We start from the raw sequence: 12,469 nt of genomic DNA on the forward strand, positions 1-12,469 counted from the left end.
CGCGATTGACCAGACAAGGAGAGGCAAGGAGTCGTACCTTTGCGTTGCTGTCTGTCAGTAGCAGCGAATGGACCACCTTCTGTTCATGTTCGCGACCTGTGAAAGACTATAACTGACATGCCGCGGAAGCAAAAGTCCAAGAGCGCTTTACGTCACAAGTCACCGATATTCTCACGAGCTTGTCTAATGACATTCAGTTCACGTACGCATTTCCTCAGGCGCCAACCACGTCTTGACGACCACCAGCCAACTCACAATGTCCAACATTCTCCGTGTCTTTTCGAAGCATGCACGCTCATTGTCACAGCCGCCTAAAATCCGTGCTATCGCACCCAGGCGTTTGTTTCACTCGCCCTATGTCGTGCTCAACTCACCATTGACATCACCACCGAGCTCTGCTTCGAACGTGTCGCCAATGTCGGCGTCATCGTACGAGAAACAGCATGACCACTCTCCTGAACCCCAAATATCATCAGCTGGCACGCGCACTTATGTGGTCTCAGAGCCTGACCCAGCCAATACCCCTTATGCCGTGCCGTCAGGCGCATATCCCACAACAGCGCCTTATGTCAATTTCAAACCCACAGACGCGCCCAACCCTGAGGGGAAATATAGTTCAAGTAGCGCGAGCCTTCCTCACCCTTATACAACTCGTGCTGTTCCTCAAAATGCAGATGGCATTGGCGAAAGCGCCTCAGTGAGATATGGAGAAGCACCCGGTGAGATGGGTCGCAGAGGGGGGAGCTACGGAGGGCTAGGCTTGATGGATGAAACTGGCACACACAAGGGCGCCGCAGAGCTTCCCGACAGAAATCCATCCCCTGATTCAGATGTGGCCCTGCGTTGGTCCAAACTAGGCGTAGAGGATGCATGGAAAGAGCGGAAATAGATTGTGGGGTCGTGTGGAGGAATGTCGCCATTGAGTCAGGCGATCGACTTTGAAACGTGAATCGGTATCCAACTGCATTGACTTTAATAATTTCGAAGGCTGTACGATAGTGATATGATTCTGCTGCAATGCCTGGTCTTTGAATGTATATTATTTCTCTTGCGCTGACATCGGGCTGCGGAATATGAATAGCGAAGATAATCAAACTTTGAGACTGTCTGGTATCTGAATCAGATTTCGAACTTACTATAATATCGAAAAACATTCTAGAACCTCGAAGGGCTACTTGATCATAGCCCGGGATGGGCCCAGTCCAGACAGACAGACATACGGCAGTCACCCGTGCGACAACGTCCTCGACAATATGAAAGCTAGCAGTCAATATTTATTATTGCCCCCCGCGGCCAAGTAGTGGGGCTAATGAATATCCTAAAGGGTCTGTAGAAAATACACATGGAAGCAATAAACATGAAAATATTGTGCCGCCACCCAAGACCAGCCACAGGATCAGGCGGAAACTTGATGAAGACTGTGACGGAATGAATATTCGAAACGATCGTGTGGGGTATGATGACGGTGTGACATGGTCGACCTGCGGAAAGAGGAGAGCAATACGGAATCCCGAGGAGAAGCTAGCAAGATAGATAAGTATGTACGATAGCCATGATTGATAGATCGTGCGTGTTGCCGTCAGAGTATCTACTACCTATAAACGGGAAATTAGCCGGGAACCAGCAAAGCCTGTCCGAATAACTTGCCAATGAAACCCAAGTACCGCGGATAGCGACCAGCGCTGCACCACCCAGTGGTGCTCACTATGCCCGGCAGCAAAACAGGCCGGAGAAGAAGCCCTTCCGCTTAGGGTGTCTGTCATCATCCACATCATCAACACCATGCCTTTGGGTCTCAAATGCAGTCATTCCACGCATCTGCCCAGCATCGCGGGTCAGGGTGCCTGCGGTTGTGTCCTCTCGCGAGTTAGTCGGGTTCTTGGCAGCGAGGACCTGCGCGCCATAGAGGAATGAGTCTGATGCGTCATTGCGCCCAACGAGATTATTGCCGTTGGCCACATTCGCAACATGAGTACCAGTAACTGGGGAATGCCTGCCGTAACCGTTACTGGCCCGGTATCCCGAGGAAGCAGGCGCGGTGGCGTAAGGGTGAGGAGGCGCGAGCCCCGAGCTTTCCCGGGGTGTCTGACTCGCGCGTCTGCTGACAGGAGCGATGGGCTGTACACTGATATCAGCACGAGCGGCGGGATCTCGACTGCCGTGTCCTTCCCGTGTGCCCGGACGCCTAGTGCTGTTTTTGATGTGAGCGGGAGTAGGCGCAAGGACGAGAGGAGTAGAGGGCGCTGAACCATCTGTAAGTTGCGCCCGCGGACGGCGGCTTGTCTCACGATGACGAGGAGTATGAGGTACGTTAGCGGTGGCGTGAGCCTGTGCTAATAATGATGCAGGTGTCTGGAAACATTCAGTTACGATAGGCTTCCACGATAGGAACAAATTGCATACATTACCGGCCTCCCAACCTTTGCCGTTATTGATCAGCATCCAGTCAAAGATGCCATCATCCTGCTCGCCAGTATTCTTCAACACTTTGGTAAAGAGTTCTCGGAGAAAGTCGTAGTCGGGAGTTTCCTCAAAGCCGAGTTTGCGGACGTAATTCATGTAGATCGCAAACTCCTCTGAATCAGTAAAGACCGATCAGTAAACCATAGTCTTCAGCGCATCGGCAAACGAAGCAAATAAACGCCACTGGAGGAACTAAACGAGCACTTACCGGGGAATCCCTCGCACAACTCCGCAATAGGTGTAGTCTGCTTCTTTTCACCGATCTTTTCATACTTCTGCTTGTTTGTTGCGGCCCTAAGGCCTTGCCAGGGAAGGCCGCCACGCAAGAAGTACATGAATACATGGCCTAACGATTCCAGGTCGTCCCGACGTGATTGCTCACGGCCAAGATGCGTGTTGATCGACATGTACCGGGCAGTGCCTGAGAGGGACTTGCGCTCGCGATAAGGAATGTGGACTTTCGTCTTGGGATCTCGGTAGTGCTTCGCCATGCCAAAATCTACCAATGATGGTTAGTGTGTTTGTTGCAACGCAATCAAGAGGTGGAGATCTCCGCAAATTCAGGGACACGTGGGTACGATCGGGGGAGCAGAAGGACGTAAAAGGGGAGCAAGAATAACTTGGAAATGACATACCAATGATGTGGATGGTGTTGGAGGTTTTTGTTCCAGGGACTCCGACAAGAAAATTGTCAGGCTTGATATCACGATAAATGAGCGACTTGTCGTGGACGGACTGAATGCGAGATATCTAAAAAAAGAAGATATGAACAACTGCAACGGAACAACGGAATGAATCGAGAGATAGGGATAGAGAGAAAATAACTAAACGCAAGTATACCTGCCCAATACACGGGTACAAACTTACCATCTGCTTCGCGGACATACATACAGTCTTAATGGTAAACTTCCGGCCACACATGTCGAAGAGGTCCTCTAAATTGGGGCCGAGAAGGTCAATTACCAGGACATTGTGGAGTCCCTCTTGCCCAAAGTGGTGTACTTGGGGGACACCGACTAATAATAATGACATATTACGGTCGAGCGAGGGAAATATCTGGCACTAGCACATACCTGTACCATTCAGTGTTCTGTATGATCGAAATTCATCCCGTAATTGAGGAGCATCGGACTTTCGAGGTTCCTGGGTAATACGTCAAAATCAAATCACAATCAAAAGAACCTCGCGGCGAACGTACAAATTTGATGGCGACAGGTTGGCTGGTAAGAAGCTTTGTGCCTGTGAGGAGCTGTAGTGAGTCAAAGGACCGAATGGCAAAGAACACCGGTAACAAAAATTTTGCTCAAAGCCTCAAGTAAATAATTTCCGCTCTGACGGGATACTCGGAGCTAAGTTGATCTAGTTCCATTGGTACTAAGTAACCATGACCATGATGATCGCCCACCGGCGACCCATGGACCGAAAGCACCCTTCTGCATGACATTGGCTAGTCGTAAGACGGGCGCTTAGAAGGAGTAACTCTGTTGATATCGTCCATGCGACTCACAAGCCCAAAAAATTCTAGAAAAGCAGGAAGACTTCCTATGTACGACGCTCACCTTCAAATACAACACCGAATGAACCTTCGCCAATCTTCTTGCCAACACGAAAGTGGTTTCCGACGATACCATTTGAAGTGGCACTTTGAGAGTGGTGCCCCGAAGACGAGGCTATAACGTGAGGGGTCGTCATTTGGATGAAAAGATAATAATTTTGAGGGACACCAGTCCGGAAACGCAGAGGGAAGGTATAAAGGATGGACTGGTGTGCTTGGGGACAAGGAGCGGATGGAGAGAAAGCACACCAACTAGCGGACTTTGAATTGCCTTATTTGTACTCGGCCGACACGTTCCTCTCTTACAGCGCCGGTGCGCCTCGGTGCGCGCTCGCTCCCAGCTGCATTTCTCTCGCGCGATCATCGTCAACACGTTGCCTTACTACTTACACGATGCAAGCTCTGAGCTAACAAGAGCCAACAACTTGCTAGTAGTCCCCCTGCAAATTTCTTTTGTATGCCGAGAAGCGCTTGCTCCATATGATGCTCCATCAAACTCATCAAACGGATTACTCACTAATTAAGTCTCGCATGTAGGTTATTTCTATCAGTGCTATGCGTACTCACCAAAACAATTATTACAAGGAAAAGGCTCGCAGAGGCCATGCACCAGTGGCAGCCGGTTCAAGACAGCATTGTGCACAGCGATATCATGGTGTTTCGGTCATGATCCGCGGGATATGAAACACGGTATATTTTCCCCTGCCAGTACCCTCACCTTGGGCACACTTTTAAAGGACAGGATTTGACTCATCAACCACTTCATGGACAGAACGTCACAGCAATTACATGACATACCATTTCATCCGTGCGGGGAGCCTTGTGAGCATTAAATCCCGTCAGCTTCTAGACGATTTACTATGAACATATCAGCTTCCGGGAGTGTTTCAGATACTCTGTGTATCATAGCGTATGCATCAGCTTCGCCGATCGAGCTCCACCTTCGATCCACGTGTCGGCCCCGTGTCCTTCTGTGAAAAATGCTCCCGCGAAGCATCCAGGACTCGTGCACGTTCTTTAATCAACCCGGTCTATCCTTCCGGTTCCCTGCGTTTCCCTCGGTCAACATGCCTGATCGTTCCAGGCAACTATCGCGCCACCCTTTTATCCTTTTACAGGCTTGCCGTTGGAAATGGTCTTTTTATCAGAGTCCAGGGCAAACCCGAGGGAATGGCATAGCGAGTAGTTGCGGATATCTCAGAACTCCGATGAGCCCTGCCGTCGGGACATGGACGTTTTGCGGCATCGGCCATATTCAGCGACTTCTTATCCTTGATGTCGCACAACAAACCTGATGACTTACTTTGTGTACCGATTTTGTTGACTTAGACCTACCCGCAATCTTTTAAGCGCAATCAAGGGTATTTGTTTTTGCGGACACGTCTGAGATTCTTGTGGCACGTGTGAAGTACGATGCCCGAGCTGGTCATATGTATAATCATATGTGCTACCATGCATTCATGTTTTCCATGGTTGTGAAAGTGGGATGCAAATAGCGCTATCAATGAATCTTGAAACTGTCAGTCAACTACAGAGCTGCCGAGTAATCGATTTCGTCACTCGCATTCTCCGAGGACTACCACCAGAATGTCTAGATTTGCTAGGCGCTACAAGCCACAAGAGCGAATGTTCATATTACAACTGTGTCATAGTCTGATGGAAGACTCGGATATTTGCACTAAATCATTTATCTCTAACCATAACTAGGAGTATGTGAGCACACAACCAAGCACTGATAGAAGATGAGCTATATCTACGCGCTATCATACACCATCATCTGATGTGCCACAGCAACTAATGGCCACACGCCGTCAGCCCTCGCATCTTCTTCGTATGCCTCCTTTTGGCGCAATAAAAAGCTGTGTGTCACCGGCCGCTTGGAGGCGTGCCCATGATGGACGCCCCCGCAGGTGGCAAACATTCCAACGGGACCACCAAGCCACATGATGTCGTAGTCAATGTCCGCTGCCAAGCCAGTCAACGGCAAGAGCTGCAAAGGGGGTAGGGAAAGGAGGGTCGCGGTTATGTCGAGCCGGGTACGTTTGATGGAGTCAGATGCTTAGGTACGAATGAGTATGTGGGTTTGATTGGAGGGTACGACGAATGTCCGGAACGAAGAAAAAAAACTTACGAGGTAACGGGGGTTGCAAGTGGGGCAACCCAGGAGAGAAGCACTTGACTTCTCGATAAGAGAAGCACGCGTTGCTAGAATATGCAGAAGCAAGACTGGCACGATCCGAATCGAACATTTGGAAGTATCTTTGAAATCGGCCAGCGGCAATACGATAAGATTAAGCTAGCTCCGGTTGTAAATCCCAGGAGCATAAGTTGGAAACACACCTTTCGAGATATTCCATCGTCATTTTCGACATTTGTTCCTCTTCATCGGGTACTATCACGATCGTTGGAAGGTCGTTCAAAGGCCTCGATGGAGCGGGAACATCCGTAGATGGAGGATCGGGCTTAGGTGGTGCCTGAGATTTTGAACCTCCCGCGGGTGAGGATGATACAGATGGCGATGCTACATTCCTCCGTGGCCGTGGTGGGATGGGGAGTTTCTGTGTGGATGGGGGGTACTATAACAACAGCATCATCAGGGCCGGTGACCGGAAGTGATGCAGCCGACTGGGAGCGGTCTTCAGGTGTGTGGTGAAGAGAAGCATTGCGCTGTTGAGCATTTGCCTGATGTGCAAGTGTGATCGTAGCAGCAAGATCAAGTTCGACTGGTTGCAAAGTGTCTGACCAAACTGGAACCGGACTCTTCCTATCACAGTATGTTCAATATCAACCACTTTACGCCACACATGGAACTCACTCACCAATCTACTATTACACCATCATCTCTACTAGGAATCAGAGGATAGTCCACCCAACGCAGTTCGACGTACCTGATAAGCAACTTCTCCGTTTGAAGTTTCAGAGCCTCAATTTCACTTTGACACTTTTTGGCCCATATCCTTCGATGCTCCTTGTACCCAGAATTCGGAGGCAAACAATTCAAGGGAAAGGGGGCAAAGCGCTTTGTCCCGGACACAACCAATTTCCGTTGTGGAGGCGGAGGGGTCGGACTTTGTTCGCGCTTCACCCTTGCGCCGTTGTATTGAACACCAGAAGACCTGCCCGCTGACATGGAGTCATTATCATCCTGACGGGGGCGCTTCAATGTCCTGTGGGCTTCGGGTGGGGGCATCTTCGATGACACCCAGGCTGGTGCACAATATTCTGGAAGTTTATTGTGAAAGCTCCTTGCCACCGCTGCTTTGGATGTGGAGGGGCGGACTGGAAAGACTGCTGCGAGGGAAGTCACTGAGTAAGTACTAGGCGTCTGAGTAGCTAGAGAGATCACGGACTTTACTCGGAAAACGCCGGCCACGGCGTCTGCTTGCCTTTGTGCCATTTTTCCTGACCCTTGCGATGTTGACTGCACCAACAAACCTATAGCTACGAGATGGTGGTCTGGGTGACAGGTTGCCTATGATTGCTACCTCCTTGCTCTTGAACCAGGTGAGCTCGTTTATCAGACAAGAAAAGGACAGGAACAAGACAGGAAAGGAAATTTCGATTACGTGTCTGCAAGCTGATTGGCCGAGGTCGCCACACACGCGCACAGGAACACACGCGACTGCATCTTAACCGATAACTGATTTCAATGCCTGTAACGGTCACCTTGGGCCGCAGAGCACAACTTTACCTTGGCTCTGTGACTTGTGCGAAGTAAAAGCGGCGTCAGGCCTTCAGCGAACGCACGTTTGCTGGTATGCTACCAATCAACAACTCGAATGAGCAAAAATGGCAGAGAACTTAGTGCTCCAGGTTAGTGATCTAATGCGTCTCCAGGGCCCGGATCACCAACAATCAGCTCCAGGATTTATATTAATAGGAAGAAATGATATGAAAGATTCTTTGACGTTTCTTCATCGACGTCCTCTACCACCTCCGTCAATACCATGGCTGGGAAGAAGGTCGCCCTCAGTAGTGTTTCCCTCATCTTTGCGTACGTTATATCCTGTGTTTGTTTTTCATTTTCAAACTGATAACGATTTCGAACATTTTCTCACAGCTGTGGAACTGCTCTGTTCTCTGATGGTAAGCAGGTACATCGCACGTCTCTCTTAACGTGGGTTCGATGATCGTTCGCAGGTTATGCCAACAATGTCATTGGTTCTGGTGGGTAATGTATTCATGACCTGATGAGTCTGTTTGATCAAAAATTCGACTGTCGTGCAGTCAATACTCGTGAGCGCTTTTTGCCATGATGATGAAATTCACTGAAGATTGAAGGTGAATCACAGTTCTAAAGCGTATATATGGCACCAGCGGCATCACAACGAACTACAGTACCACACTCAGTAGCGTGGCCTTTGCAGGTGTGTACCTGAGTCTCCTTCGTTGATGCGCAACTAATTCGTCACAGGCACCGTAGTGGGTATGCTCACCTTTGGCTACCTCTCCGATAAAGTTGGGCGCAAATTCGGTATGGTAAGCAGATTTCAACTCCAATCAAGCAATCCGTAATTCATGCTCCCTGAACAGATGTCCGCAACTGGGATTGTTGCAGTATTTTCTGGTCTCTCGGCAGCTTCTTCTGGTGCTAACAAAAGCCTTGATGGTATGCTCGCCATGCTTATCGCTTGTCGGTTAGTATATGTGCCGGTCCGCGATAATATTTGCCGATCATTATCAATAATACAGCTTCCTTCTTGGGATTGGCGTCGGTGCTGAATACCCTTGCGGTTCCGTGTCCGCATCTGAACAGTCGGAGGAAGAAGGCATTGCTAAAAACTCGCATCACCGATGGCTGGTGCTCGCAACGAGTGAGCTGATGTTCTGAAATGTCTTTATCACCAGTATTCTGAAACACGCTGCTCAGACACTATGATTGATGTCGGTTTCGTTGTTGGAGCATTCGTACCATTGGTACTTTACTGGATGTCCGTTTCGCTATTCGCTTCCACATCTTGTAATCCATGTCTAACAATCACTTTTCAGATTTGGGAACAACCACCTTCGTGCCGTCTGGCGCCTCTCACTTGGGCTTGGTGTTATTCCTGCCGCCGCTGTCTTCATTTGGCGGCTGCGCATGGAGGAACCTACTCGTTACAAGCGCGATTCAATGAAGAATGTCCGTATCCCATATGGACTAGTCATTAAAAGATACTGGCGTGGCCTGCTTGGCATTTCGCTGGCGTGGTTCATCTACGACTTCATCACGTACGTTAACAACCGCTTCCGTGCATTCTAGCTAGTTGCTCACATACCTCCAGATACCCAGTATGTTGTCAGACCCTTACAGGATGCATCATCGCTGATATTTTCTGTAGTTCGGACTTTATTCATCCACAATCACTGATTCGTACGCATTTGCTTCTTTTTCATGAGTAAAACTTGACCGTTTTGGCAGCGTTACCGGTGGCAATTCATCCCTCACCGTTGTCTTTGGTTGGAATGTTGTGATCAAGTAAGTTTCTACCCATTCATGATTCATGCTCCTCACATGCGTTTCACAGCCTGTTCTACATCCCAGGTTAGTCTCCTGGACAATTCTGAAACCCCAGGGCTCACATTCTGTCCACAGGCACCGTTGTGGGAGCCTTCTTTGTTGATCTTATGGGTCCCAAAACTACTATGGTGAGGGGTATTATGCACCTGTGAAGTGCCTTTTCTCAATTTCCTGTCAGATCACTGGCCTTCTCGCGCAAGCGTTCATTGGATTCATCATGAGTGGTCTCTATACCCAGCTGTCACAACACATTGGCGCTTTTGCTGTATGTATCTCTTCAACACAGATAATTGATGCTGAACGGCACATTAGGTTGTGTACGGTATTTTCCTGAGCTTCGGGGAGTTTGGTGCGTAAGGCTCCGCATGCACTCACTGTCTTTTGACTTGTTTTCGCCTAGGTCCTGGAAACTGTGTTGGTGTATTGTCTGCAAAGTCCGGGCCTACTGCTGTACGTGGCCAGTACTACGGTGTTGCGGCTGCTATTGGAAAAATCGGCGCATTTATTGGAACTTGGGGTACGCACCACACAATTTCTTACGACAAGTGAACTGAGTATTTTGTTTGTGTCCGTCCAGTGTTCCCTATCATGATCACGGATTTTGGTGGCTCAAGTTCATCTAAAGGCAACACTGGCCCCTTCTGGGTTGCCAGTGGTCTCGCCATCCTAAGCGCACTTATTGTATACTTCCTTGTAAAACCCCTAGACCCCGACGGTATGAAGGAGGAGGATGCCAAGGTGCGCAATTGTCTCCAATTACCCACGACGTTTATACACTTCACCATGTAGTTCCGGGCTTACCTTGAAGCGCACGGTTTCGACGTCTCACTTATGGGTCTTCCCGAAACCGAAACCGTGTCATACGCAGATGGGAAAGAAAGGGATTCAGTGATCAAGGACGCGGACTCAGCCACCAAAGTCGCAGTTTAGCCGTGCGGCAAGCTATTATGATGATAATTTACGTTTACGTTTGCATACCATGATATTTTCCTTGCTTGAACTTTTTGTACGAATACCTGCTGAATAACTTAAGATGCACGGTCTTCACTGAAGTGATGATGTACCTAGGACGCGGGGAATACAAAACTTCTTGCTGAAGGTAGCTTACCTTTCATGCGATCAGGACCCCCGCTCTCCTTGTCTGGTTGTGTAGATGATTACTCAATGGAATTGTGACTGACCGAATCGGTTGTAGTTCAGTCGGTCGCAATTCTTCTAAAAATTCAATAGGAAGGAGACGTGCAAATAATGAAGCTTCTGAAGTTCTCAGATGTATTGGATATTTTACAGCAATTGAACAAGTCGCTTGGCAAAGACCGCAGATACGATGCCATTATTGCTGCATCGGCTCTCCAGTTGCCTTCCCCGTCTTCGCAAGCTCATTCCTGCCAAGATGTGAGCTGAGCACGCGTATCATCAAGACGAGGGGGAAATTGCATACCGTAGCTGCACGCTGAACTCATCCTCGATGTCGTCATCGTCCCAATTATCTTCCCAAAGTTTATCCCCCGCTGATTTTGCGACGCCAGGAGCAGCACCCTTCAAGTGCGCTAGATCCGTACTAGAATCATCCCAGTCTATCAGACAAACGTGATCAGCAAGCATCAATGACATGGATGATGACTGGATTATCACCTGCGACTTCGAACTCTTCGAACTCGTCGTCTTCTTCGAGAACCCCCAGATGCGGCTGGCTGTCGTCTTCCTTGGGTTTCTCCGGTTGTTTATCTGCGGGTTTTGATGAGGATGCGGATGAAGACATGCCGGTACAATGTCGGACTGAGTACTGGTCTTGGACGCGTTGTAGGCCGCGTCAGTGTGATGACCGTGGGAAAGAATATGATTTCGTGAATATGCAGTGGACTTCTCGCAGCCTGTGACAGAGTCCAGACAACCCTCTGAGCGGCAGACGCACTATCCGCTGGAGACTCTACTCGACTCGACTCGACTCGTACCATCGGCTAGTAGCGCCGATCAACGCAGCCGAAACCCCTCCCCCAACTGGCAAACTATGTACTCAGTCTTCCAGACTTCTCACATATGTTGTCATAGACAAAGTCTGTGCGGGCCAGGTGAAAATTGACGCGGTCCTGCCGCGGTCGTGACGCGCTTGTTACGCGGCATATATGACGCGGCACGCTCATGTTCAAACCACATCTTATGTCGCTCGAATTGAATTCCGACAAGTTCCAAGCACTTTGACTCATATCGTCGTTAATGATCAGCATGCGAGTGTCCGTCTGCGTACAGGCCCTAGACTGCGGTATTCACTTCCATATTTACAGCGCTTGTCTACTAGTGTCACACAGTGCCATCTTAGTACCGTAATTCGTCTTGTATTGTCTCTAATTCATTGACCTAATGTTGGTTTACATCAGACACAGTGAGATTAAGTGTTGTCTCGCTAAGTGTCAAGCCTCGACCTCACATTGTCAAGTCTCGCTACTAGTAAGTGTCAAGCCTCGACCTCACCTTGTCAAGTCTAATACAGTCTCTATACTACCATGTTAAGCCCCGACCATGTCATCTCCAGCCTCATTCAGGCTGGGTCAAGCACTGCTCATACCATGACAGGTTTTCCCAATCATCTTCACTCATGTCAACCTTCACTCTCACCTGTGCCGCGTCAACGCCCATTGCATGCCGCGCCAGTGCCGCGTCAACGCCCATTGCATGCCGCGCCAGTGCCGCGTCAACGCCCATTTCATGCCGCGCCACATCCGCGTCAACGCACATTTCATGCCGCGCCACATCCGCGTCACGCCTGCCGCGTCAGCGCCGCAGCCCCGGTCGAACGAAATTATAGTAAGCAGCCACTGAGTGCGCTTGTTGCTCAATGTGGGATTCTAGCGTGCTATTCGTGCTCGATGAGACATCATGATTAGGCTATGCCAATCTTATTATCAAGCTAAGTAGACGCTCCTTACTAACATCCATCATCATGAATAATC

At 49.3% G+C, this 12,469-nt stretch overlaps 6 protein-coding genes across 6 annotated transcripts; 3 read left to right on the plus strand and 3 right to left on the minus strand.

Annotated features, from left to right (window-relative positions):
* The first annotated feature begins 216 nt into the window (after positions 1-216).
* Positions 217-1,086, plus strand: DEU56DRAFT_784880 (uncharacterized protein). Its single transcript, XM_041352250.1, has one exon. It carries the CDS (start codon positions 257-259, stop codon positions 887-889), a length of 633 nt encoding a protein of 210 aa, XP_041211781.1. The 5' UTR covers positions 217-256; the 3' UTR covers positions 890-1,086.
* Positions 1,087-1,704: 618 nt separating this feature from the next.
* DEU56DRAFT_730862 (kinase-like domain-containing protein) lies at positions 1,705-4,155 on the minus strand (the record flags this gene model as incomplete). The annotated part of the gene is made up of 8 exons (XM_041348196.1): positions 1,705-2,352; positions 2,404-2,576; positions 2,672-2,962; positions 3,099-3,213; positions 3,331-3,479; positions 3,537-3,606; positions 3,662-3,702; positions 4,023-4,155. The coding sequence occupies 8 exons, from the start codon at positions 4,153-4,155 to the stop codon at positions 1,705-1,707; spliced, it is 1,620 nt and encodes a 539-aa protein (XP_041211782.1).
* Positions 4,156-5,541: 1,386 nt separating this feature from the next.
* On the minus strand, positions 5,542-7,208 carry DEU56DRAFT_929391 (uncharacterized protein; the record flags this gene model as incomplete). Its single annotated transcript, XM_041358674.1, has 6 exons — positions 5,542-6,076; positions 6,150-6,277; positions 6,359-6,594; positions 6,626-6,782; positions 6,838-6,861; positions 6,907-7,208. 6 exons carry the CDS (start codon positions 7,206-7,208, stop codon positions 5,772-5,774), a joined length of 1,152 nt encoding a protein of 383 aa, XP_041211783.1. The 3' UTR covers positions 5,542-5,771.
* Positions 7,209-7,965: 757 nt separating this feature from the next.
* DEU56DRAFT_909576 (major facilitator superfamily domain-containing protein) lies at positions 7,966-10,448 on the plus strand (the record flags this gene model as incomplete). The annotated part of the gene is made up of 20 exons (XM_041357111.1): positions 7,966-8,012; positions 8,079-8,104; positions 8,159-8,185; positions 8,246-8,254; positions 8,311-8,385; positions 8,433-8,497; positions 8,552-8,655; positions 8,711-8,832; positions 8,889-8,949; positions 9,008-9,229; positions 9,283-9,289; positions 9,340-9,371; positions 9,420-9,476; positions 9,526-9,542; positions 9,594-9,646; positions 9,697-9,783; positions 9,831-9,867; positions 9,919-10,035; positions 10,096-10,256; positions 10,308-10,448. 20 exons carry the CDS (start codon positions 7,966-7,968, stop codon positions 10,446-10,448), a joined length of 1,467 nt encoding a protein of 488 aa, XP_041211784.1.
* Positions 10,449-10,851: 403 nt separating this feature from the next.
* DEU56DRAFT_869837 (DSS1/SEM1 family-domain-containing protein) lies at positions 10,852-11,280 on the minus strand (the record flags this gene model as incomplete). Its single annotated transcript, XM_041355586.1, has 3 exons — positions 10,852-10,903; positions 10,960-11,095; positions 11,154-11,280. 3 exons carry the CDS (start codon positions 11,278-11,280, stop codon positions 10,852-10,854), a joined length of 315 nt encoding a protein of 104 aa, XP_041211785.1.
* A 287-nt stretch (positions 11,281-11,567) lies between these two features.
* On the plus strand, positions 11,568-12,452 carry DEU56DRAFT_130280 (uncharacterized protein). Its single transcript, XM_041344690.1, has 3 exons — positions 11,568-11,842; positions 11,897-11,966; positions 12,031-12,452. Exons 1-3 carry the CDS (start codon positions 11,736-11,738, stop codon positions 12,322-12,324), a joined length of 471 nt encoding a protein of 156 aa, XP_041211786.1. The 5' UTR covers positions 11,568-11,735; the 3' UTR covers positions 12,325-12,452.
* The last annotated feature ends 17 nt before the right edge of the window (positions 12,453-12,469 follow it).

This window comes from Suillus clintonianus, assembly GCF_016758775.1.
Source record: "Suillus clintonianus strain FC179 chromosome Unknown DEU56scaffold_14, whole genome shotgun sequence".
Taxonomy (NCBI): Eukaryota; Fungi; Basidiomycota; class Agaricomycetes; order Boletales; family Suillaceae; genus Suillus; species Suillus clintonianus.